Source organism: Thermobia domestica, chromosome 6 (assembly GCF_964235325.1).
Source record: "Thermobia domestica chromosome 6, izTheDome1.hap1.1, whole genome shotgun sequence".
Classification (NCBI taxonomy): domain Eukaryota; kingdom Metazoa; phylum Arthropoda; class Insecta; order Zygentoma; family Lepismatidae; genus Thermobia; species Thermobia domestica.
This window is the reverse complement of record NC_137459.1, coordinates 203,126,233-203,153,256: the sequence shown is the minus strand read 5'-3', so window position 1 is coordinate 203,153,256 and position 27,024 is coordinate 203,126,233. Positions and strand designations below refer to the sequence as shown.

Sequence of the window (27,024 nt, the reverse complement as noted above, 5' to 3'; positions counted from 1 at the left end):
CGACCAGAAGTAAAGCTAGTTATGTCTATAAGTTCTATACAATACACGTATTTATATAGAATCATAGAACATGCAAGTGGTGTTCCATGGGCATATGTTATATACCGACATCGGCAATCAGAACATACACAATCAGAAATGAATGATAACTCGACTGATTAAACATACAATCTGGATACGATGTTTGGAAGTCCTACGATTCTTAAACACCTAAAAAACAGCGTGTCTAGTGATTTACATGGAACAATCTGCTTCTCCTCCATGGAAGGGAGGGTTTTGTACTACTATCAAATTTTAAGAAAGTAACTACCGTTTAAGTTACGTAATATCATTATGCACAACCAGTAAAGATATATGGAAGGTAAATGATCGGAATGAACTAAAATGGAGTTAACGATATTATCTTAACGCAACAACAGGAATAATGAAAAAGCGTCATGATGTTTGTGAGGATTCCAGGTTAGTTACAAATTTAGTTACAAGCTTTTCTGACTCTCAAAATGCTAAGACACTTTCTCATTCTTTACATATGTAAACTTAGCCTTACTTATTAAATTTACAGTGTGTCTAGTGTTTTCTAGTGGCATCAGAGCAAAGAGAATAACAATTTCATAGACGTCCAATAATACGTCACATTATGCTTACATTTCGAGAAACATAGATTGGTCCTTGATTACAAAATTCAGATGGAAACAAGTAACACATCAGTATATCCCTGCATAATGTTGTTTTATGCAGAATAAGCCTAATAGATAAGTCAAATATTGGCAAATTCAAGTTATACTTTTCATGTTGTTCCAACCATTCTTCAAGTAAATAGTATATTGCCATCACAGAAACTGAATGCGTAACTACGTGTATACTCAGTGTCACTCTTGGCTACCTGAAACACAACTCCTAAGAAGTCGGCCATATTATATGCCAGTGATGAAACCATATTCCTGAAATCAAACTGAAAAAAGTTTCCTGGAGACAGCTCTGGAAGCATTAGTACGTATGAAACTAAATTAATATGTTGAGGCTCTGCAGTATTTGTGTCTGTATTTTAAATTCTAATCTGGATCATACTCTCCGACTGGATCTCTTATCTCCATGACCTTAATAACAAATAATCTCTCGTGTGAGAGAGTGCTTTCAGCAGTAAACGCCTTCCACCGATAAAATACATTATTTTCAGTTGATGCCATTCTGGATGTAATCTATATCTCGTCTTTCCCCATTACATCACGATAGTCGAAAAGAAACAAACATAATGAGTGAGGCAAAAATAGAATACTGCATTATCTTAGTGCGGCTATACATTTACAATTAATCCACCCACACCATAACTCTCTTTTGCTCCTGAATAAAGTCAATAAGGTGATTACAGCAGAAACTATTCCGGGATAGTCTGTGACAGCCTGACTCGGTCATCCAGAAACTGTGATGTGGCTCCTGGCTGAACCAGCCGAAACTGTAGAGAGCACGTCGACTGGAGTCGCCAGAGACTGTGACGTCCTAATCGGATTGTAGCTCTATGGAAATAATGAAATCAAAACTGGATCGTTTCCACTAACCTGTAATATAACCTATCCATGACTAGAACCGTGTGCACCAACGAAGTTTAAACGCGTTCAACATTAAACTTTCAAATTTAAACGTGGTTCCGGACTTTTGTTGCACCATTGAAAATCGAAGTTCACTAAACCTCGTTTCAGTAAACTTCGGTCAATTTGTAAAATCGACTCTCATTGGTTGTCGTCTTTTGTTACTAATCTTCGTTTAACAAAGTAACAAATGAAGAAAGCATACTGCGTACCGGAGTTTACGAGTTTCGAGATTGTGTGCATCTCGACTGAATACAACATCAAGGAATGGACTAATAAATTCTACCAGTAATAAAATAAACGAGTTATACTTGGTTGCAATATTGGAAGTAGATTTTAGATTAGATTGTAGCGTGTAGTTTTACTATACGGATCCATAGTATAAGTAGTAGTACTAGTAGTACCGGTAGTAGGAAAGGGTTAAAAGTCCCGCAGGGGTTTATTGGGTTTTCTTCTCGGTGCAGTTTTACTATACGGATACACAGGTTGTAAAATGCATAGAAAAATATGGCCAAGTCTTTAATTTGCTAATTTTATGTCCAGAACAGAACCCAACTATCACTGCGGGGCTTCTAACCCGTTTCTACTACTACATATACTATTGATATGTAGAGTAAAACTGCACACTGTTCTCGACATAAAATGGGCAAATTAAAGGCTTCTGCTATTTTTTTTCGGATATTTCACAATCTGTGGATCCGTATAGAAAAACTGCACCATTACGATTACACTAACTTATATCATGTGAATGTGAATTCCCTATAATGTAAATATCCTATAATGTGAATTCCCAGTATTTTCTTTACAAATATTTCATCCCCAGTATACTGATATTCGCCACCATTAGAAAATAAATAAATTTTAAAAAAATCTGGAATCCACTAATAAGGAAAAGTGATTCAAGAGTTATACATATTTCATCGTGAAAATGTTATTCTAATGTCTTTTACACCCTGTTCCTTGTTAGCGTTTGCCTAAAAATCCGTTAGCATAGGTAAAGTTGAGGATCGCTACCATTTATTCTTTCCACTTATGATCTAACGTCCTCTGCATTCTTAATTTGTCACCTGTCCACCAGCTGCATACAGATTTATAATATGCTGCAAACTTATATGTTATTAATACATTAAGTGCAAAAACCACGCTTGAATGTGTGCTTAGTTGCCAACACAACCTGAGTTTGTATCTATTCCGATTCTAATCAGGGCACAATTTGAGGGACCGCTCTTGATTTTGTCCGAGAAAGCAGGCATATTAGCGGTGGTGGTGTGTGCATAAGGAAACAAAAGTGTGAGAATCATCAACTTCCTGTTTTCCGGTGCAATTTCTCAAAATACATTGGTTACACATGTAAGTAATATGTGATTATAGAAACAGCATTAAAATGTGTGGTTCATAATTATACAATTATACTGCAAAACTAGCTTCTAGTGATCACCTACTGCAGATTGGTACGTATTTTTTTGTTCTGATTTGTTCATTACTCGAGCAGACGGTTCTACCAAATTTTGACACTTTCTTATACATTCAGGTTAGGTCAGAACTTTCTTTTAGCAGAGCTAAATGAAGAGCTCCATTACTACTTGCGGATTGACTTCAGGATGGCTCAATATCGTATAAATAAACTGTGGACGTACAGTATAAAAACTACTGTGCATTAAAACACGAACCAACTTGTGCTACGTGGCCACCAAAAGCACGAATGCTATATAATCGAGTTAGAGTAGGAGTGCAGTAGGAAGGCCCGAGCGACAGCGAGCGGTTGCATCCATAGGGAGCAGGCGAGTCAGCGACGGGGTATACGCATAAACGAGGACAGTGGAAAAGCACACTTACACATACAATAATTGTTTTATAAGTAATAATTCATTTCAATGTGCTGTGATAGATAGTAATTTATGATCACACTTTCATTCCTTCATGAAAAAATTTCATGTCGTATTTTATCTATAAATTTTCTATTTGGTAGAACCGTCTGCTCGAGTGAACTTTTAATTTGCTTACACGTATACCCACTATCGCAAATTCGCCTGTTCCCTACGGACGCACCTCGACTATATCCCTCCAGCTTCACCTTGGCGTAAACCGTAATAGATGCAAAAATAGCTTGTAATAAGCAGCTTGCAAAGTTTGGTGCGTGGTTTGAGACGTGTGGCTTCCGCTATATGTAGCTAAGTTTGTATGTGACTTATACAATTGTACGCAATTGGTTGATACCACTCGAGGAATAAGTAAATAATAAGTTTTACGATGAATAACTGATAATAAGTTTTACGCTGTTTCCATGGAATTTTGACAAGAAAATACTGTTTATAGACATAAATTTTATGCCCTTCTAAGGTTAACCTTTACTGGAAAATTGTTTAAAAAACACATTGTCAAAATGCTATGAGCTGATTTTATATAAAAGAGAGAGAGAGAGAGAGAGAGAGAGAGAGAAAGACGCACAGTATGTGTAGTTTATTTCTAGTGGGTTCTCTATTCTAAAGCTACAGCCTCGCAGGTTTTTTTTTTTACCTACATATCCTTCTTATTTCTTTTTGCGAGTTAACAGACTTTACCTGAAAATTAAAAAAAATACTGTATTCCTAATCTACACCGTTTAATTATTTATTTATTTTTGCTTTTATATTTCAAGAACAAATTTCAGAACATTTATTTCATTTTATTAATATGACATACATTGTATCTAGGAAAAATAATGAAACCACGTGCAAAAAATTTTTCCGAACACGAGAAATGTATTGTGATTTCATTAGTGGAAAAATACAAAGACATTATTGAATGTAAACGGACTGACTTGGATTAACGAAGTTTAAACACTCAAATCCGGCCGTTCAAGCTAAAACCAAGTTTATCCACAATTTGACCGACACTTAACCTTGAACGTTGTTGGTGCAACAGACACTTTTAACGAACATGTTTAAGACCCTCGTTCAACAGTTGAACTTCGCTAGTGCACACGGCCGTTGCGCAACAGACATCTTTAATAATAAGAAAAATAAAAAAAATCCAGATTTTAGCTGACAACGGGTCAAAGAAAAAACTAAACAGTTACTACCAATGCGTCCTAAAGAAAATATTAAACCAAGAGAGTATACAACAAGGAATATATACAGGATGGACAAATTATCTGGAACATGCATGATAACGGAGAAACCAGAAGAGGGAGAAAAGCGAAACTTTGCATGAACCAACTATAAGGTGGGAGACATCGTTTTGCGTATTAAACAACACCACCCAGTGAACAGTATTGCCATCCCAGTAAAAAGTTATGTTTTTCAAATGCCATTACGTAAGATTATTACATATTTCAAACCACCATGTTAAACGAAAACTTAAAGTACCACATTCATTATTCAGTATTACAAACTAAGGATGTTAAACTATCACAAACATCCAAAGTTTGGAAGCCCTTATCATACATACAGCACAACGGAGATGAACAAGACAATGAACGCCGGAAGTACCTTAGCGTTGGATACTATGGTAATGGTATGACTTGTTTCGAATGAATAGCAGCGAGGTTACAAGAGCTTGAAAATTTGATTTTCTTCGAAAGGCTTTATTTCGAAAACATGCTTAGGTAAGTATCATATCTAATCACTTGTGTGGTTTGCAATTGGGAAACAAATCGTTTTGCCGTTTACAGCACTTCGATATCTCAATCCGTTCCTGAGATATCATAAACGTTGTTGGAGTTTGCAACACTGCTTGAATCATGTCAGTGCGAGGACTTGTAATTACCCCTACTAAAAGTTATTCCTACAATGCTATGAAAGAGAAGGAAACCAAAAATCAGTTTAAATATTGTCCAGAAATACGCTATTTTCAGCAGTGTTGCGAACTTTGTCAATGTTAAGCATATCTCCGGAACAGTTTGAGATATCGAAGTGCTGTAAACGGCAAAATGATTTGTTTTCCGAATGCACACCGCACATGTAATTATATATGATACTTAAGCATGTTTTCAAAATAAAGCCTTTCGAAAAATTCAAATTTTCAAGCTCTTGTAACCTCGCTGCTATTCATTGGAAGCAAGTCATACCATTACCATAGTATCCAACGCTAAGGTACTTTCGACGTGCATTGTCTTGTCCATCTCCGTTGTGCTGTATGTATGATAGAGGCTTCCATTACAAACTTTGGATGTTTTGTGATATTATAACACCCTTAGTTTGCAACACTGAATAATAAATGTGGTATTTTAAGTTTTCGTTTAACATGTTGATTTGAAATATGTAATAATCTGACGTCGTAGCATTTGAACAAATATAACTTTATACTGGGATGGCAACACTTTTCGTTGGGTGGTATTGTTTAATACGTAAAACGATGTCTCCCACCTTATAGTTGCTTCATGCAAAGTTTCGCTTTTCTCTCTCTAATAGTTTTTTCGTTATCACGGATGTTCCAGATAAATTAAGAATTACCATCTTTCATTTCAGTTAAACAGGTAGTATTCATCGACGTTGACAACATATCTTCAAGAATGAAAAAAATATTAGCTAGTAGAATTATTTCATGTTAATCAGTAATAATTAATTATTTTATTCTATGTCATATGGTTAAAATATTTTTTTCAGTTCCAAAAGTAAATTTTCAAGTCACTGCCAAATTCTAGGTCCCATTTTTAAATAATTTATAACAGTCCCAAAACAAATCTTCAATTTCCAGATAAGTTCAGTAGATAGCCCGGGTTAATTTTAAATTACCTTCCAGTTCTCACATAGAACCACTGCATTCTTTCACTTTATGACTCACGTTCATATGAGATAGACGATACGATTTTCACTTAAAGATCAATATATATTTGGATACTATGCTTTCCTCCACTTTCATCAAAACACTATCACACGGTGACGCTAACATCAATATTTAGTCCTTAGTACCAACGAGTTACAACCGAACATACTTGAGAATTATAGCATGAGCGTTAGGAAGTAAACGTCAGAAGAAATATTGGTAGCATACATCATTGGGAGTGAGGGAGCATCTTACATAAAAGGAAAACATACTAATAGCCATGGACGATTTACAAAGGGAGCGGTTATTATTATTTTACATACAAAAAAAGCTCCCCTTTCTATATTATACCATCAACAAACATTTTATAATAGGAAAAAAAGCAGGCTACACAACTAAATCAAACTCTATCCTTGTAGTGTAAAGATTGCAGACTGGACAGGTAAATCTGGACCCATATATGCTACATAATCGTTGGTGTGCTTCCTGCGGAACCGTAAAATGTCATTGTTGGTAGTATTATTTTGTGTATACTGGCCTTTAATACATGTTACCTTAAAATCTTATTCTTGTGCTACAAGGATAGTTAATTCAAGAGGGAATATGCAGCAGATGTGGAAGAGTTAGTGGGACGATAAAGGACGAGTGTAAGCGACCATACGAATATTGTAATTTGAGCTAGCTTAATTGAATGATATATTTTACTGAACTGATAAAGTCAGGCTAAAAATTTATAAAATAAAGGAAAGACAAAGATGTCAATGAAACAAACCGCAAGTTTCTAGGGTAAGACAAGTGAACCTTCTGAATATTGCAAATTTATATAAAATCTCATGTAGGTAAGCAGAGTACACAGGATATAACAACGGAAGTAAAACGAGAGTTACTCTTAGCTAATATTACGCATACATTCAACATACCATAAAATATAATCTGTTACTATTTACTTGGAACGAATTCAATATGAATATTACGATTGTGAAAATTTTAATTAACTAAAATAATGATAAAGATTTAAGGTTTAATGTTTAGATATGACGCAGAATTAGTAGTAGTATTGGTAAGGAGAGGGGCGGAAGCGAGACGCACAAACTGCTACGTACTCTGCACAGAGACTGTGTCTTTAGTTACAAATCACTGTGATAATACCACGCTGCCTGTTTTCAATGAGAATGAAACACACACCACATTTTCCCTTATATTATTTCTAAAAAAGTTAGGCCTCAACTTGGGTCAGGTCTCTTAGAAGATGAAAAGAAAATCACTAGAAACTGAAAACAAAACCGGTGAAGACTAGCTACTGACACTATATTAAACCTATTTCTTCTTTCATTTAGATGAGGCCAAAATTTTATTTCGAAAACATAGTTCCATTCTCCTTAAATGCAGCTTATTATGATTGGTGTGCAGCCATCTTCGTACCTACTCTCTTACTTTGTTGAATCGAAGGGAAGTGATGCCAATGAAGAATACAAAACAAATATCGCTAATTTTATAGATGACTGGGTTCCATCTTAAATATAACAATGAATCCCTTTTAGAATATCAGTCCTCCTCCTTCTGGCCTAGCGTTCCATTGTTCGCAGAACACCACAAGCGTGCGTCACAAATCTATGATCGACAAGTTGAAGTACCACGCGCCTTTTCCTTTTTTTATGGAACTAGCAAATCCGTCAACCCGAAACTCTAAGAAACATAAACATAAAAGAGAAGGCAAAATAAAGTAGAAATTTAAAACATAATATTTATAAATATATGGTATCAGTCTTATGAAAGAATATAAACAATAAAGGAAATGTCTATTAATTCGGATGACTCATGTTTAGGAGCTTGTTCAAAGACATTACAAAAGCACTAAGTTGACTTGGGCTTCGCTACGAGAAACTCACCCTCTATCTACCATTTGGATGGTTAGCAAACTACATAAATTAAAAGAAACGTTATAATACTCAAATATATATAGGGAAATATAAAACAAAAAGAGCAAAAACATATATACTACAATATAATTATAAGGCATTAGGAGACAAGGTATACACAACTTATACTGTAATACTAAAATATAAAAAAATAAAAAGATATGGAGGGGAGTGAAAAGAGAGAAGTGAAGAGTGACTTCAGCTCGTCTCAATTTTCCCTCTTCGGCAGAAAATAAATTAGGTTTCATGCTAATTTTAACGAAGAACAATATAAACTAGTAAAGGATACATTAGCAGCAATATATTGAAGATATGTTTAGAAGAACTAAAACTAAAAACTTCAGGATTGAGGATAACATTTCAATAATACCCATCTCTTTTCTTTAGAACAATTGAAGATTCTGGAAGTTGTGTGTCCCTACATTTTGTCCCACAAGATTATGTAAGACGTCACTGTTGCTTAAGAGACGAATAACACGAAATGTACGAAAATAACAATTAAAATATTTGCCAAAGTTTCCTTGCGGATAGCTAATGATAAATTATGTGACCGAATCATGACAAGATCTTCTTTCTATATGACTCCTCTTTGAGATTTCTCAGTTTTCCTCTACTTTCGAAGGAGATTATTTGAATCAACCTGAATATGACGTATTGTATTGCCTACTTAAATAGGACTAAGAGGCTAAGGAAAATATCGCTTAAAGGCATCTGTGGCGGAGTACGACAAGAAAAGTTCAACAGGTGAAGAATTTATACTAGCAAAATATGAACAAGTTAGGATAGCCTGCGCTACTATTACAGCTTGATTCCAATTTGATTGTTGATGAATATATTTGAGACGAATGAGCTTATTATGTCCCTTATGAGATCGTTCCGTGATCCCGTTAAAATTTGGAGAATAACTTGACGGTAAGTGGTGTTGGATTCCATGTTCAAGACAATAGTCCCTCCAGAGTTTAGAGACAAACTGAGATCCGCGATCCGAGATGATGTATTGGGGATATGGAAAATAATGGAAATCCATCCGTTCTGAAACGCAATAAAATCCTTAACATCAGCAGTTCTAACAGGAAAGTTACTAACAAATCGAGAATAAGTGTTCAAGGACATTTCTTATTCTTTTTGTGTGTTTCAATATGAGTTTTATTGTGAAAGATGAACCAGAGTCTACGACTTCAGAATATTATTTTTCAGCTGCTCCCGTAATTAAAGATAATATTGCTGGATGTCTCTTCAATGTACGATGGACACTGGGAGCGATATTAATTTGATGTCCTGGGAAGTCTCGAAGATAATAAAATCAAGGTTTCGTGCAGGTAAACTTCACTCAACTCTAATCTTACTCTTGGTGCCTTTGCAGGTAAATATTTTCTGGTTCACGGTTATCAAGTATTCAATCTAGGTATACAAGATCATATTTTTGAAGTGGCTATTTTCGTACTCAATCACCTCCGAACTGATTTGACATTATGATGTCCATTCCTTGATAAGTACAAGAGAATTGTTGATAGGAAGAATAAGGAAATTCTTCTTCAAAATAGCCATGGTGATATAGACGTTCTTTCTACAGCTAAGCCTTTATTTAGCTTTGTTGGTTTCTATTTCTATTTCTGAGTTCCGTAACCCAAATCGTCCAGTCGAGTGTTATAATGCTACTACCACAAATTTTCTCAATGGCTCTTTACATGACCCTGAATGTTCATCGTCAACAGAATGGTTTATACTTCAGGATAATCCATATTTATTGGCTCAACCTTTGGTAGATCCAGAACCGAATATCACTGAGAAGGATATTCAAGAATGTACTAATCTTGATGCAACTACCAAGAGTCAGCTTCAGACTCTTCTCTTAAAATATCGTTTTCTACTTCCGGAGTTTTCTCGTGCAGAGTGCGTACTCCATTGTATAGCATTCAACTGACAGAAAATATTCCTGTTGTCGGTCCATACTATTCTATACCTCAAGCTATGCAAAAAAGTTTCAGTAAAGTTAGGCATAAACTTAGGCAGAGACAGCCTTTTCAGTATTGCAATCAAATTCACTGTGTGCGCAAGTCTTCGGGAGGCGTACGCCCAGCCCTGGATTTGCGATCGCTAAACCAGGAAGTAGTCGCGCCGAAAATACAGCCAGAACCCATTCCTGACATTTTAAATCGAGTATCTCAGGTAGAGTATTTCAGTACTTTTGATTGCTCAGCTGGAAACTAAGGTATTGGCTTAGATCCGTCTCCTTACCCACGTACAAGTTTCCTATATATGGGACGACAAATGGTTATGTGTGTTCTACCAGAGGGAATAAAATTCGCTCCATCAATATTTCAAAGTATTATGTTAAGCTTCTTTACAGAGTCTACGAAGTCTTTTGTAACAGTATTCTTAGATGTTCTAACGCCTACACATAATCTTGAAGAACATTTACGTCACCTTGAGGTCTTCAGCATTTATGCTAAGGCAAGTATTTCTCTTAATTTTCGAAAGTGGAATTTTATTCGAAACAAAATACATTTCTTGGACACATTATCAGCGGCACTCAGGTGAAACCTGACCCTTGTCAAGACAAACCCATCAAAAATTTCCCAGTATCAAAAAAAAATATATATTTACGTGCCTATTTAGGTGTTGTAATTTGGCATCGTCGCTATATACCGAATTTTGCTCAACTTACCTCTCTTTTATACGATCTTTAGAGTAAAGACCGAAAGTTTAGATGACTCTCGAAGTATTGGAAAATTTCTACAAACTTTGTGAAATTATGAGTCACCTCCTGCAAGCCAGCTTTACTTCGATCTTCCTTTTCAATTGTTTAGTGATGCCGCAAGAGGGAATCCTGCTAGCTACCTTCCGCAGAAACGTCCACGTGATGTCGACTTCTCTTTCGTTTCGTATGCAGGTCGAGGATTGACCTAATGAATTATCGCTGACAATATTTCAGCTTGAATTATTGGCGAGCATTTCTCTCAGTACATCCTTGGGCGAACCACTATTGTAAACTGCGATAATGCTGCTGCTACTCATACATTTACATTACGTAAGCTGATGCTAGAACGACTGGTATTGTTTTAAAACTTCAACGTTTCGTTCATGTTTTCGAAAATTTGACCTCAACAGAGAAATATCTGGCTGATACTTTGAGTAGGTATCCTCATATTATTTCAAATGAGCCTAAAAATATTTTGTAAATTTTCTCTGTTGAAGATTTGCTTCCTTCTCATTTTCAGGAAATTTGAGACGCTCAGGAGACTGATCCGATATGTACACATATTCGTTCGCAGCTGGCTAACTCTTCAGAATCTTCGCTATTTTTATTGTCTTAAGATCTTTGCTTAAAAAATGCTCGAACTCAAAACTGGTTACTTGTCATTCCCCAGTTATTACTTTCAAAAAATGTTCATTCATGTTAAAGGTAATTTCGGCGTGAGGAAATGCTTGGCGTTACGTCGATCCTTGTTTAATTGGCGTTATCAGCGGAGAGATTTCCAAAAGGTTACTAATGATTGTCTTCTGTGTTCAGAGACTAAATATTCTAACCTTTTAATGGTGAAGAAACCTTGCCATTATAACTGTATGAGGGTTCCATCTTTGTACGTCCCTGTTCGGGAAAACAGAACCGTATGTGGATCAAGTCCTGAGGTTCCCTATGAGGGCTTAGGTGTTTATGATAGTCCGGGATTCAATCCTCTATATCCTAAACGTAACCTTTAGGCTTTAATAGCAGTTTGGAGATTTTACCAAAGGCGATCATATAACCAATGAACAGTACGGTTCAGAGTTCGCGTCGGAACGTTCTGGGTAATTGACATAAGGACTGATTCTAATCGTATTCTCAATGCCGATACAATTTAATGCGAAAATTATTACGCTGTATGGGCATCAATTATTTATGCTGGAAAGAAAAATAAATTAGCTTATCTTAAACTCTAACATACACATTTAAATCATGGTGATAATTTAGATAAATTATGATGAAATTATGCGTGTAATTACATTTTCTTGATTTTAATCAATAACACTGAAAGTTCACTAATACATAATAAATTCCAATTTGGCACTTTAAATTAAATAATTGGATATAATAATAGAATTTAACACTTGGCCCAATTATCTTATTACAATCGCGGAAGACGCGGTAGTCGCGGATTACCGGTTGAACTTCATTACATTGTTAGTTTCCGTAATTTCGCACTGTCACTGGTCCCTCACTTTGGTGTTTAACAGAAGGAATTTCTGGATGGTTCCATGGGAGTGAACTTGAAGATAAAATATTACTTTTCTCATACCTTCCCAATTTGTGTCTCCCTTTTTGGCTGTTTTGGATTTAACTTTTGAGAGTTGTCCGAAGGCTTTGGACTGCGTTGCTTTACATGCTGTTATCACACCAGAAACAATTGTCAGACTGACTTGGCTTTTCTCTCCGCCATTCCGTTCTTCTACCCAGCGGAGAGGCTCACAATGCAACCTGTTGATGTCAGAGCTAAAAATAGTTATAACAACCTACAGGTAGGAACTTTTGGAGATGATGTTTGCCCCCTATGTCGGATTTTAGCACCTTATTTGGAGAGAGGAGAAGGTCCACCAACAATTCCCTCGCAGACGCGATGCACACAGACACATATACATATTCGTCTGTTTGCTCAGAGAAAAAATAAGAGTGCTTTTATACAACGTTCACTTAAAAAGTTAAAATTTTCTTCATTAATATTCGATGAGCTGGAACATAGAACGATCATATAAGAAACTTAATAGGCTCATTCGTCTCAAAAGTATTCACCATCAATCAAATTGGAGTCAAGCTAAATAACAAGTGCAGACTCATATAGAAATCATTCATATTAAGCCAGTATAAACTCTTCACCTGCTGAACTTTTTTTGGTCGTATTCCGACATTGATACCTTTAAACAAGATTTTCCTTGGCTTCCTAGTCTAATTTCAGCAGACAAAGGCAATTGATCTGTACCATAATGCTCCTCTCCTTAAGATTCATTTATTGGAGAGTGCGTAATGCACACGGGATCATATATTTAATGATGTTAATTATTACACAACATCTTGTGAACTGTGCCACAAGGCAAAGAATCTAATGTCGTTCCAAGAGGAGTTTTGAAATCAGAAATTAGTATGGTTATTAATGCGCAGTGGGACATTTTTATAATAAATCCGTTAATACCTAATTAATCCAGTAGTAGATCGTTGTATTAGGTTTTTAATGTTGTAACCGTTACTAGAGTGCTAAAGTGCGTTATTAATTAACATTCTTAAAAAACTGAAGAAAAGACATGAGTACATCTGATGCCTAGCACACGATAATTCCATTTCAAGGACTTCGTCAATTTTCTCCATATTTTCAGGATAAGGGATAGTCGGTTATTCCTATATTTTCTGGCTGTAAAATGTTCAGAACGCAGTATTAAGAAGGTCGATGATTGTCCCAAGGTATACGTCCAGGATAAACAAGACTTATCCTAGGAGAAATACAATTTTCGTTTAATAATTCTATTCATTAATAATTCTACTCAGCCCCTTTATGGAAATGAAATATACATACAATGTTAAGAATCCATTGATATGAAGTGTGAAACCTATAAGATACTTCAAGCAAATCCAAATCAGAATGTCTTGCGAACTGGAGTATACTATGTAGAAAAAAGGTGGCAACGTCGTAAACGTCTATACTACAAATTTTGAACTCCTTCGAACTTCGAAAGCATTAATTAAAACACAGGTGAAGTCTTACTGGTATATAAAATTAACAAAACCCTTTCATTTAGAAAGACGGGGCCGCACTTTGTCATCAAATACCTTGTTACTTTTTATGAACAAGAACATAAAGGAAGAAAGGGGAACAGTTCAAAAAAGAACACAGTATGTTGGAGAACATAAGGGAAACTAAAGTCACATGGGTGCAACAAGCAGACCAAGGTAGTGAAATTATGGTTATGGAAAAACAATAGTACAAGATTATCCCAAGATTATCCATTGAGTGAACTATGTCAGGAAACTTATGAGGTGATAGGAGACAAGGTTATGAGAGGAGAAATTAAACAAAATGATGGTGTAGTTGACAAACGAAGGGTATAAGAAAGGTCTAAATGAAGAAGGTAAGTTACTGGTTATGAAATATTTTCCGAAAATTCATATGAAAATGTACAACTAAGACCGGTTTTGAATTGCAGAGGCAGTATATTGGAACCACAGGAGGAAGAGATAAAGTGATGGAGGTAATAAGGGGCAACAAGAAATTAGGAGTGTAAAGAATTCGGTGAAACTCAAGAGAAGATTGGAGGAAGTAGGGCAGTTTAAATTTAAAAACATGTTTAGTGTTGATGTGAAAGCCATGTTGCCAAGTTTAAGAACAAATAAAACAATGAGGGTGATTACAGAACAGATGAAAGAGAATAGGATTAAGAGATGGATGGGGAAGGTCTGAAGGGAGCTCTAAACTTTATGTGGAAGAGCAGGTACTGAATCATAGTTGATAGGTTGTTTAAAATTAAGGAGGGCTGAGAATAGACTCTAGGTTGGCCCGGCGCTGGCAGAAATTGTCATGAATGATTGGGAGAAGAAAGTGAGATTAACAAGTGATAAATTAGTGTTTTTAGTAGATATGTCGATGATTATGTAGGGAGACTGAAGGGGACACGAAGACAACTTGAGAAATTTGTGAAAGAGAATCAAGATAAAGAAAAAGGCATAGAACTGTAATTGGAACTGGAAAATGAAGAGGCATTGGTCTTCTTAGACTTGAAGTTAAGGAAGAAGGAAGGAAAGATATACAAGGAATGGTACAAGAATGCGAGGAGTGGTGTAGTAGTAGTTTTCCGACGATAATAAACCAAATAGTAACATGGGGAAAAGGATTAGGCAGACGAACAGTGAGAGAAGAAAACCAGAGGAATGAATAGAGGCCTTCCATGATTAGTTAGAGAGAAATGGATATTATAACAGGAAACTAAGGCACAAAAGAAAATAAGCAAGATAAGAAAAGAGAGAAGGAAGACTGGTTGCAGCAAGAGGGAAGGAAACTGTGGTGGGGGATAGAGTGTACGGGGAAGAGACGGAAGTCATTAAAATACTTAAGAAGGTTGTAGGTATTTCTACGTACAGAGAAGGAAGCAAGAGGTTAATAGAGGTACTAAAGGAATAACAAAGGAGGAGAAAAGGATAGGAGGAGGGAATTATTGGGAAAGGAGTAACATATAGGATCCAATGCGGTGAGTATGATATCGTCGGTAAATCCACGTAGCGGCGTAACTCGCAAAATTGTGAACTTGAGATATGAGCACCATGCCTGCTTATTTAACCTGCTCTATCAACAACAAAACTTTCAAAGCTGAATTTCTTATATGAATGGAGATATGAGCTGTCTGTAAAAGGCGTATCTTGAAAGTAAGCGTCTACAACTTTTTTCGAAGAGGCGTAACTAACATATAGCCATTCGCTGTTGACTAGTTCCTTTGTGATTATTATTTGTGAATGCGTAAACTGGCATATCTTCTTAGAAAATAAAACAAAAGAAACAAAAGAAAGCAACAGCAAAAGAAAAGAAAGCAGAAAACATCTGCAGTGATGTTCGGCAGTGGTGATTACGAAAGTACTGGTGTGCCCAACTGAGTGAATTCTTATTCTTATTTTTGTTCCTGTTGTTGTTCTTCATACTACTACTACTACTACTACTACTAATAATAATAATAATAATAATAATAATAATAATGTAATAATGGACACACACTGTGGCACTTCTATGTTTCCTGAGTTCAAAAAGCGGAGCATGAAAACACTAATTTTCTTGCAAAGGAATGTTCAGAATGGTACTCATTACCTGAAAACGTACTAGGGCGCTGCCCTGGCAGTAAGAAAAGTACTAGAGCATCGCTAGGCGTACCCCGAATCGACTTCCTGGTCATCAGTGTATTCTTGAATGCTTATACTATTGCTGTATCTTATTTTTAATTTCTCAAGGGCGAAACTTAAACTTTTTCTTTAGAAAACAGCGACGAAAAGGTGTAACTAAATTTTTCGCACCAAAAGTACGTGGTCAATCTTTAGTTATATCTTCAGAAACACTAAGGTCAAGGCTTTCTTGGTACAAACTTTTGCAACACTGTCTTGAAAATGAAATGAGTAGTAAGGTATAACGTTATATGAAGAATTTCAATTCTCTTTCCTGTAAAATTAACGAAATGCAGATATGCCTGTACATGAATCTACCGACGATGTGTGTTATATTGGGGAAAGAGATTTAAAAAAAACGAATAAAACAGCATAGTATAACATTAAGTTGCAGAGAGACAAAAATGCTGTCTACAAGTACATAAGAGACACGGGACATTCAGTTATTGGAGCGAAATGGAAGTATTGGGCCTAGATGAGCGAAAGTTAGCCAGAAAATGGAAAGCAAGATTTATTAAAACAGAAGGCGATAGAATTATGAACTGGAACTCTGAACTTAAAACTAATGAAAAGTGGAATAAGTTGTTGAAGAGTCTTATAGATTAAATAAGTTAATTGTACAGGTTTATTTTAGTCAATTAGTAATGTTTCTTATTTATTTTTGCTTATTATTTATATTTTTAATTAGTATTCTCATTTGGAAATGTGGAGCTTATGCTTGTATTAGTTTGGGCCTGGTTATTAGAAGTGAATGCACGTGGTGTCAACAGGGGAAGGGAAATTGAGATTTTTGTTTCTGTTTTTATTTTATTTTATTTTTATTTATTACTTTTTCGCTGTGTGATGTAAGGGGATTGGCTGTAGTAGTCTATACTAACCAATCAGTATTCACGAAAGTTTTTTTCACTCTCTTTTATATTAAATTTGTCATGTTACTCATAGTGTCTGATGAAACGAAAGTGGATAGTTTGCGAATCCAAGTTAATAATTTTTTCAACAAATGAATTGCTTCCTCAGCAGGTAGTTTAAATGAAATTTACCACTTGTAATTTCAATAGTGATCACCATAGATCAAAAACGGTAAGAAATAGCGAGATATCTTTTTAAATATGAAATTTGCATTCCAAGATTTTCATCTCAACTTTCTCCCTCTATGTAAACCAGAAGCGGTTAGAAACTACCATTTACAGTTTCGAACACTGATCGCCATAATGAAAAGAACGATAGCGAGAAGCAGTTTTTAATATGCATTCTGTGCCATAAGTATAATTTCCATCTCTGAGTTTATTATTCTACTACAACCAGGAGTGGGTGTAATCGGAGCCAAGATCGGATTCTCCGATCTCCTTTTAGAGATCTTTCCTATTTTCAAACTAAAGTCAAAACTTCCAATTTGATGTCCAATAATACGGAAACCTAATCCCACCATAATATCTCATACGAATATTAAGCTACCATTGGATGAATTCTATTTTTCGTATTTTAATCGAATATCTAGATTTCACTAAATCCAAATCTGGTTTCGATGGTCAGTAGATTTGGAGCCAAAGAACTCACCCTATAATGTTTCACACTAAGTTCGCATGTATACTAAGCTCCTAAAGGTCTACCAATGGCCACACACACTGTGGCACTAACTTTGGTAAAGATTAGGTGAGTTATATCGATCACATTTTAGTCAAAATCAAACTTAAATGGCCAATTGTTGGAGCCCACAAGCTCCAACACCATAATATTTTACACACATACTCAGATTGAGGTCAACCACCATGCCAATTTTCGTTAAGATCGATTGAGTTCAACTGAACTCATTTTATTGATTTTTTGATTTCACTAAGTTTACACAAAAATGTGATGGCCAATAAATCGGGAACCGAAGGTCTGTACATCACAATATTACATGCTGAGCTTGCACGCATATCAAGCTCGAAAGTCCATGACTATATCAACTTTGGTGAAAATCGTATGAGTTTAATCGAACGCGTTTTATGAAATTTCTTGATTTTACAAAGTTTAAACCCAAATTTTTACAGGCAACAATTTGAGAACCAAAACCCCACACTACACGTAATATTAACCATGTATAACAAATACGTACTATTAGTAAATACTGTACTAATTTTGGTCAAGATCAGATGATTTGCGTCGATATTATGCGTTATAAAATATTTTAAGTGCAAACGTAACTTTGATGGCCAATAATTTGGGAATCAAAAGCCTATACACTATAATATTACTAAGATCTTAAGGTCTACCACTATGCCAAGATTATAAAAATGGGATGAGTGCCGTTTTTTGCGCTTTAATGAAATTTCTTGATTTCATCGAGTTCTAACCTAAGTTTGATTACCAATAACTTGGGAACCAAAGTACAGTATAATATTTCATATTATGCTTCCATGCATACCAAGCTCGTAAATATCATACCAACTTTGGTCAAGATCGTTTGTGTTAAATCAAAGCGTCTTAGTGAAACTTCTAGTTGTCAGTTAGTTAAAACCCAAATTCGATAAAGAAAAACTCTGGAACTGAAAGCCCTCACACTGTAATACTTAACGTACTTACTAAATGCATTGAAGTCCATAACCACACTAATTTTGGAAGTGATTGGATGAGTTTCGTCGATAGTATGCGTTATAAAATACCCTTTCATTAAATCCAAACCTAAATTTGATGGCCAAAAACTCCGGAACCAAAGGCCTGCACACCACAATATTATGAACAATTACGAACCTACTCAAAGCCTACCGCCCTGTCAATTTTGGTAAAAATTAATCGCTTCCGATAAATACTATCCTCGGTCAGACAAAGGATGATGACTGACAGTTTAAAATTTAAAAAAAATGAAGGACAAAAACAAAACAAAGAATCGAAAGAGTATTAGATTTTTTTAAAAAAAATCGAAAAGCGGAGAAGGAACATTTATCGGAAACCTAAAAGGATCGAAAACCGAAAAAAAATCTCAAGAAACAAAAATCAATGAGAAACGTAAGATAATGAGAAACCGAAAACTAATCGAAAAGCGATTTTTTTTCGAAAAATGAAATTTCCGAAAATAGAAAAACAGAGTTTACGAAAAAGGCTATTCCTACTAGGAAATTCCAGAGTTATATTGGACTATCACGGGGAAGAATTTCATAAATACATAGATACCATGGGGAAACGGTGGGGGTAATTGATGTCCACAATGTTAGAACGATCAATCGAAAGGAAGAAATAAGACATTTTGTTCAAATTTAGTATCTTCTTTGTAAATATCACTTTAGAATAACCGCTAGAAACTGAATATATACGTGTTCACCAGTGATGTAACTTACTGGGGTAATGTGGAGGTAAGCAATGAACCCGCATTTAAACTCCTCATCCTTCGAGAGGGGAATCACTTTAACAGAAACATTTGTTACTTAATATAGTACAATACGAATATGAATGTATTAATAAAGCATGAAATAGGTTTACTACTTTCCAAAAACAGCATAAACAAGTTTCTTAAATGAAAGAAAATGTAATACTAGTCCATTTGAGTAGAAGGAAATTATTACACCCTCCAGAAATAACATGCATTTCTTAAACTCTCCGTTGTGTCAAATGTTGTCCCCTCAATTTAACTTGGGAAGCACGGAACGGCGTCACCACACAGCCTCCTAAAGGATTCAAAATAAATTTGGGGATTGCTGCCGCCCTAAAATAAATAAATAAATAAATCCATCTCTCTCTCTCTCTCTCTCTCTCTCTCTATATATATATATATATATATATATATATATATAAAGTACAAGTGGTATAAATATAATTAATCGTTGGTATTGTAATACGGCAAATTATGGATGCGTTAAAATATCAAATATCACTTTTGATAAAGTGGATGTAAGTGGATACCTACGATCAATATTAACAGACGAAAACCATATTCACGAAGAAATTAAATTACGACTAAAAGCAGGGAGTTCGTTTATTATTCAGTTCAAAATCTCTTGTCGCGAATTCTGTCGAGGAATTTAAACTTAAAATATATAAAACCATGATCAAGCCTTTTGTGTTGTATGGTTGCGAAACATGGTCGCTTACTCTGAAGGAAGAACGTAGACCGGAAATATCTGAGAACAAGATCCTGAGAGAAACATTCGGGTCCAAGAGGAACGGGAATGGGGAATGGCGGAAACTTCATGAGGAGGAACTACATAATTTATACCGTTTGCCAAATATTGTTTGGGTCAATATCTTTCGGAGGTTCAGGTGAGGAGGTCATGTAGCCAGCATGGAAGAAAGTAGGAACCCTTTCCAGGTCTTAGCTGGTAGTCCAATCGGAAAACGACCAATAGGAAAACCTAGGCGCAGATGGGACGACAATATTAAGCTGAACTTCGCAGAAGTAAAAATACAAAGTAGAAACTGGATCCAGTTGACTCAGAATAGAAGTCAGTGGGAAGCTGTTGTGAACGCAGCATTGAACTTCCGGGTTCCATGGGCCATACAGTTAGTTAGTTTTTAGTAAGGCGTCAATTAGGGACCCTGGAAATAATAAAAATGTTTATTAAAGTTCTAAATTTTGAGGGGAAGCGATTTTATATTTCATATTTTACTAGAGAAAGCCAAACTTGAAATTTTATAGGGGATTCAAATTTTAATTCTCCCCCAGGTCCAAGTTGCGGGGCATATGTTCACAAATCTATTCATTGTGTAACAATTATTCTAAAGGAATGATTACAAATAATAGACTAACTTTAAAGAAAATATATTATTTGTTCCAATCGTCCTGAATGTCGATTTTGTTCCGAATGGTATTCCCACAATACTCCAGTAATATTGTGGGTATCAATTTCCCTCCATACCATTATTCCCATTTATGATATCTTTCCCCGATATATTCCAACACATCACTGCAATTTTCTGGAAAGAAAGCCCGATTTGAATCTCAGAAATGTACTTTCAAGGACGTGTTGCATTATAAATCTTTGTAAGCTTTGATCACTTGATTTACATATTCCTGGTATTTGAAGTCCTTTCTACATATAGGGAAGGTTTCTGATACTTTATTGCAATACACCCATCCTCGCTCTTTTTTTTACTGTTAGGTAGGCTTCAAATCTTTCATCTTTTTGAAGTTGTTGTACCTGGGAACTCACAAATAGAACATTAGTATCTGATAGAAACGGAAATTTGTAGAGCAGCAAATCCTCTTCCTGTTGGACCCATAGCCTTTGCAAACGGTGTTTGATTAGAACCAGTTTCATTTTAAGGATGCTAGAAGTGTGTCTTCACGAAACATCAGATTTTCTCGCTGCACAATTTATAGCATTATGCCTTCCTCTTCCCAAAGAAAATTTATAGTGATACCAAACCCTCTATCTACATTACGAAATTTGAGAAAGTAATATGACTTACGTTCCCTAAGCACAATATTTACTAACGTTCTATTGTATAATACTATTGAAAGGGTAAATCCGAGAGATCTTAATTCAATATAAAATAATGTCCGTTTCTCACACTCGAACAACTGCATCTAATATGAATAATTCTTCGTTACTCTCTATGTACACTTCTCCAAAATATAATTCCATGCCCGAATTTTTCTAAGTCCCTTAAAATTCTAAGTTTGGCAATAACGCATTCTGAGTAAGAGGAGGGGAAGCAATGGAAAAAGAAACAAGACTTTTGAACACAGCTCAGAGTTTGCTGCTTGAAATTCTCGGTTCTTCTTTTGTTACTTCTAATAACGATACTTCTAGTACAAAACAGTACCTTAGCATTAATGCAGCAAACTTTTTCTTTTTAAAAAAGAAAGCACGCACACTTCTCAACGAGAAACAAAGATCGTCATAAAAACAAGTGTAGTTAAGGAGTTCGTTATGTATCAATGCAACTGAACTAGTTGTTCCGATAGCCATGCGTGTTAAGTCTATTTTTGTGTTGACGCAATAATTTTCAACCTGGTTCGAATCAAACTCGATGCATTTTTTTTTTATTTTCTAATTTTTCAGTCATTCTTGCCGTACATTTTTATAGTATATGTATTACACGGAGGTGATGGACAACTTTCTAATTTATCCAAAAATAAGTGTACAGGCGTAGAACCTTTACTATATATATCCCAATGTGAGTCCTTCTTCGTGCAAATAACTTCTTGCATCGATCCATAAAATTTTCGAAAACCTGTAAATAAATCCGGAGATCTAGTGTTCAGGAAATCAGTATCAGATCTAATACATCCTTCATTACTATAACAACGCAATTCGTATTATTATTATTATTATTATTATTATTATAAATGTCTTAGGCGTGGGAGACCCGGGTTCGATTCCCGGCTTGAGTTCATGTGGTTCGGGGTCTATGTTAAGCTGTACGTTCACTTCTCATATAGCCTCGCTGCTGAAAGGGGCGCTAAACTCAAAATCAAATATACTATTATTATTATCATCATTATACGCATCTTTGTTGTGGGAGACCCGGATTCGATTCCCGGCGGGTGCACATGTGGTTCGGGACCTACGTTAAGCTGTAGGTTTACTTCTTATAGTCTCACTGCTAAAACGGGCGCTAAACTCAAAATCTATTATTATTATTATTATTATTATTATTATTATTATTATTATTATACATGTCTTTGTTGTGAGAGACATGGATTCGATTCCCGGTGGGAGTTCATGTGGTTCGGGGCCTACGTTAAGTTGTAGGTTTACTTCCCATATAGCCTCACTGCTGAAAAGCGCGCTAACCTCAAAATCTATTATTATTATTATTATTATTATTATTATTATTATTATTGTAAGTAGGAAATAGAAAAAAAGGTTTTAGGGTACTAAATTTGGTGAGACATTTTATTTCTTCCCAGTATGAACTTTATTGTTGTCTTGGTGTATCAGAACCAGTTTAGATAGGTTTTCGCGAGGATCTCACTTTTTTTTTTCACTTGTCTTAATACCTCTCAATAGTATCACCGCTTGCTAGAGTCAATTGCATCTCACAAGAATGCACTCAGTTACATAATAACTAGGCCATCACCTTATTCCGAACATTCTCACTTAGTATTTTACGAGAGAAGATGATGTGTGTTCTCTACTGTTTTCAAATCGGTTTTGTCTCAGGTTCAAAGTAGTGGATGTAAGCCATATATTGAATTATGATACTTTTTTAAAAATCTGGTTGTATCCTCTTTTCAAAGATAAATGATGTGCTCAAAAGTGAGATATCTTTCACAGTTTCCTATAGAAAGCTTGTCTGAAGAGAAATCAAAGTGAGTTGAGGCCATAGTGGGACACTCTTTAGTATATCTTAGATCCTGCGCGGGGAAACGTACACCTCAACTTCGAGGGGAAACGTACACCTAGAAAAAACACTGAACTCGATGCCAACTGTGTTCAGCATTCAGATTTTGGAACCTGTCTCGTCAATATTTCCCTCATGCTCTGCCACATTTGTATATTCAAAACTTCATCAGAGGATGTTGTAACTTCTAATACAAAATGCCTATAATGTCTATAGCACACCAAAAGTTTTGAAAAAAATGAAATGAAATCTTTGAGTTTTACGTCCCACGGTTATGCCGGTTAGGCTAAAGGAGACGGTGATGATGAGTAATGAATGAAATGGTGGAATGAAGAAAGTGGGAGGAAACGGGAGAATCCCGAGAAAAAGCAAGCACGCGGTGTTTGTCCACCACAAAGTTAACTTGGCGGGGGCTGGGATCGAACCCGGGACCCCAAGCACCAGAGGTGAACGCTCTACCACTGAGCCACCGCGGCCCCACCAAAAGCTTTGATTTTGCAATACTGTCATGGGTAACATCAATGTTTTCTGGGTCAGTATTATTGAAGGTGCACTGCAGCGAAGTTAATTAAAAATACCCTTTGTCCTTTAGGAAATCTGCAACGCAAATTCTCACAGTAGCATTAGAAGTTGCACGGTCCCTCAAAAATTGACACATATCTAATAGGATTTTTGGGGTGATATCCTTCTAGTAGAGGTACCCAATAAAAGCTCGGTAATGCGTACCACAGAGCCGGTTAGGTTGCGATGAGCTATCCGTTCTGTTCGACTCGGATTAGACGAACCATCCTCTCGATTCGGCTCGGTTGAGGTCCGCCATATCTCGATAGACGTGATATATGAGCGGTCTTTCTGAGCCCGGCTCTGTGGTGAACAAGCCGCGAGCCGACCAATTTAGACCAATTGCACAATTAGAGTCGGCACGTTTCATTCAACGCACTCAAATTGACCGAGTTTCGTCGCTAGAGGTTAGATCGGTTGTCGCTTTTATGAAAGTTACTGTTTGTCCGGTTTAGTGAGTCTTTCTGTACCTGATCTCTTCTTAAAAAAATCCTTGGTTCGGCTATGAAGGGGATTGTTACAAAGCAAAGTTCTTTTAAAGTCAGGTGTAAATTTCCTACTCGATAAATTTCTTGTAGAGCTATCTTGAAGAATTAATGGATTTACGCAGTGTTCAATAGCTTTTATCAATTCAGGTGAGTAGAACCATGGTTTTTATTGGACATTTGAAAAACAAACACTAAAAAGAACGATGTTTTTTATTATTGAAAATAAAACTTCACTGGTCTTGTTTACAACACCTTGTTTCGCATCCATACAGAACCGCAGAATTTTCATTGGAGAAAAGATATTCAAGTGACAATTAGCTCACATTTTCTTTACTGTTTATGCACTCTGCTGTTCATTTGGAAATATCAGTATTAGTGTTTAATGAGTATCAATTTGGCCAACAGCGATATGCTGATGTTTTCTCATCCTTCACATCGTAAGCGTGAAGATTCATGAATTATCGGAAATGAAGCTTCTAAAAAGTAGTCCAAACTTTTGAATATTATTTTACTGAAATGGGCAATAGACTCATTTTTGTTTTATTTACCTTTTGTGTGCCGTTTTGTTTATATAATGTATGAATCTGTTTGATGCTTCATTTATAATTTCATCTTCGTATCGTATATGGAGTAAAAAAATTGTCTTCACATGGGCCACCATCGAACGGCGGGAAGATTCTCTGGAAGGAGCAGTTGCCCAATGCCACCCACAAGTTACGACACTGGGTGTAACAACAAACTGGTAGGAAATAAAATGTCTCACCAAATTTAGTACCCTAAATTTTTTTTCTATTTCGTACTTATAATGATAATAGGCCTACTACTACTACTACTACTACTACTACTACTACTACTACTACTACTACTACTACTACTACTAATAATAATAATAATAGATTTGATTTTGAGTTTAGGGTCACTTTCAGCAGCGAGACTAAGAGAAGTAAACCTACAGCTTAACGTAGGCCACGAACCGCATGAACTCCGCCGGGAATCGATTCGTGTCTCCCACGCTAAAGAAGCGTATAATAATAATAATAATAATAATAATAATAATAATAATAATAATAATAATATGAACTGCGTTCTGGTAGTGATGAAGGAGGTATTAGGGCTGATAGTGATCTTCTGGATACCAGAACTCCGGATTTATTTTGAGCTTTACGAAAATCTTACGGATCGATGCAAGAAGTAATTTGCACTAAGAAGGAATCACAATGGGATATATATAGAAAAAATTTTACACCTGTACACCTTATTTTTGTATAAACTAGAAAGTTGTCCATCACCTCCGTGTACTAGATATACTATAAAAGTGTACGGCAAAAATAAATGAAAAATTAGAAAATGAAAAAAGTAAGAGCATCGAGTGGGACTCGAACCAGGTTCAAAAGTACTAAATCCGCACAAAAAACAAGAACTTAGCTTGCATGGCTATTGAAACAACTATGAAGTTCCATTCCTATTTCATGAATAGAGAACGAATTTCTTAACAACTCCCCCTACCTTTTTAACGAATATTATGGTCGAAAAGCTTGTGTGCTTTACTTACAACCAAGTTTTCTGCATTTACCAAGTACTATGATGTTCTAAATGTACCATTACATTAAGTTATAAAAAAGGAACTGAGTATTTCAAACAACAAACTGTGAGCTGTGTTGGGAAGTCTCGTTATTTTTTCTTTTTACTTCCCCTACCATTACGTCGACTGTGATGATGCCAAACCTACAATTTTTAGGGACTTAGAAAAATTCGGGCATGCAATTATATTTTGGAGAAGTGTACAATCACGTTAAAAATTTTAAAAAAAAATCTTAAAAGCTCTCTGTTTGAGTAATATTCACGGAAAAGAAAAAAAATACCTGTGCAATATATAAGGACATCAGCCTTAACAGAGGAACCATCAGTCAAAATAAATCCCCTTCCATGAGCAGATGCTATGCCTGGGACTTCTTCAACGTTTGCAGGTAACTCGGATTTTATATTTTCTTTCATTCTGTGGCTTATGTAAACCTAGAAAAAGAAAATAACGTAAGACATATACAAATAAACAATACGAAAAGCACACTATATAGCTTTACATACTAAACATTATAAAAAAAAATATGGAAGTGACAGTCAAGAGAGCTGATTTCGTTCACACTTGGACTCTGAAGCTCGTGGAGATAATAATACACTATGTTTGCAAGTAAATTAGATGAAGATTTACTAAGATGATACTAAGACAAATTAATACCATATGAGATAATTTATTTCGAACAAACATTATATAGTATCTGATAGATGATGAGTAAGCTCCTTAAAGATGTAAGATTAATATTCTAGCCAATGGTTGAGCTGACCATAAACTGGTCCCGGGTACAACTTATACATAGTTTTAAGTTTGATCCCAAAAGTAGGCATTGACGAATATGATCTCCAGAAAACAATAATCAACTTAGAAATCATTTGTGCCGAGAGGTTAATAATAACATATCTCTCGGGCAGAATGAGTATTTGTAATATCAAACGCATATACCTACGGCAAATTTGAAGCGCAAAACTTCATGATCATGCATAGTGAAACA

At 35.6% G+C, this 27,024-nt stretch overlaps 1 protein-coding gene across 3 annotated transcripts in view; it reads right to left on the bottom strand.

Annotated features, from left to right (window-relative positions):
* LOC145688409 (uncharacterized) overlaps positions 1–27,024 on the bottom strand; it is a 420,154-nt gene that overhangs the window by 8,462 nt on the left and 384,668 nt on the right. For all 3 annotated transcript variants that reach the window (XM_081762596.1, XM_081762595.1, XM_081762597.1), the window contains one exon: positions 26,320–26,470. In XM_081762596.1, the coding sequence (XP_081618722.1) occupies positions 26,320–26,470 (151 nt within the window). The remainder of the gene's footprint in view (positions 1–26,319; positions 26,471–27,024) is intronic.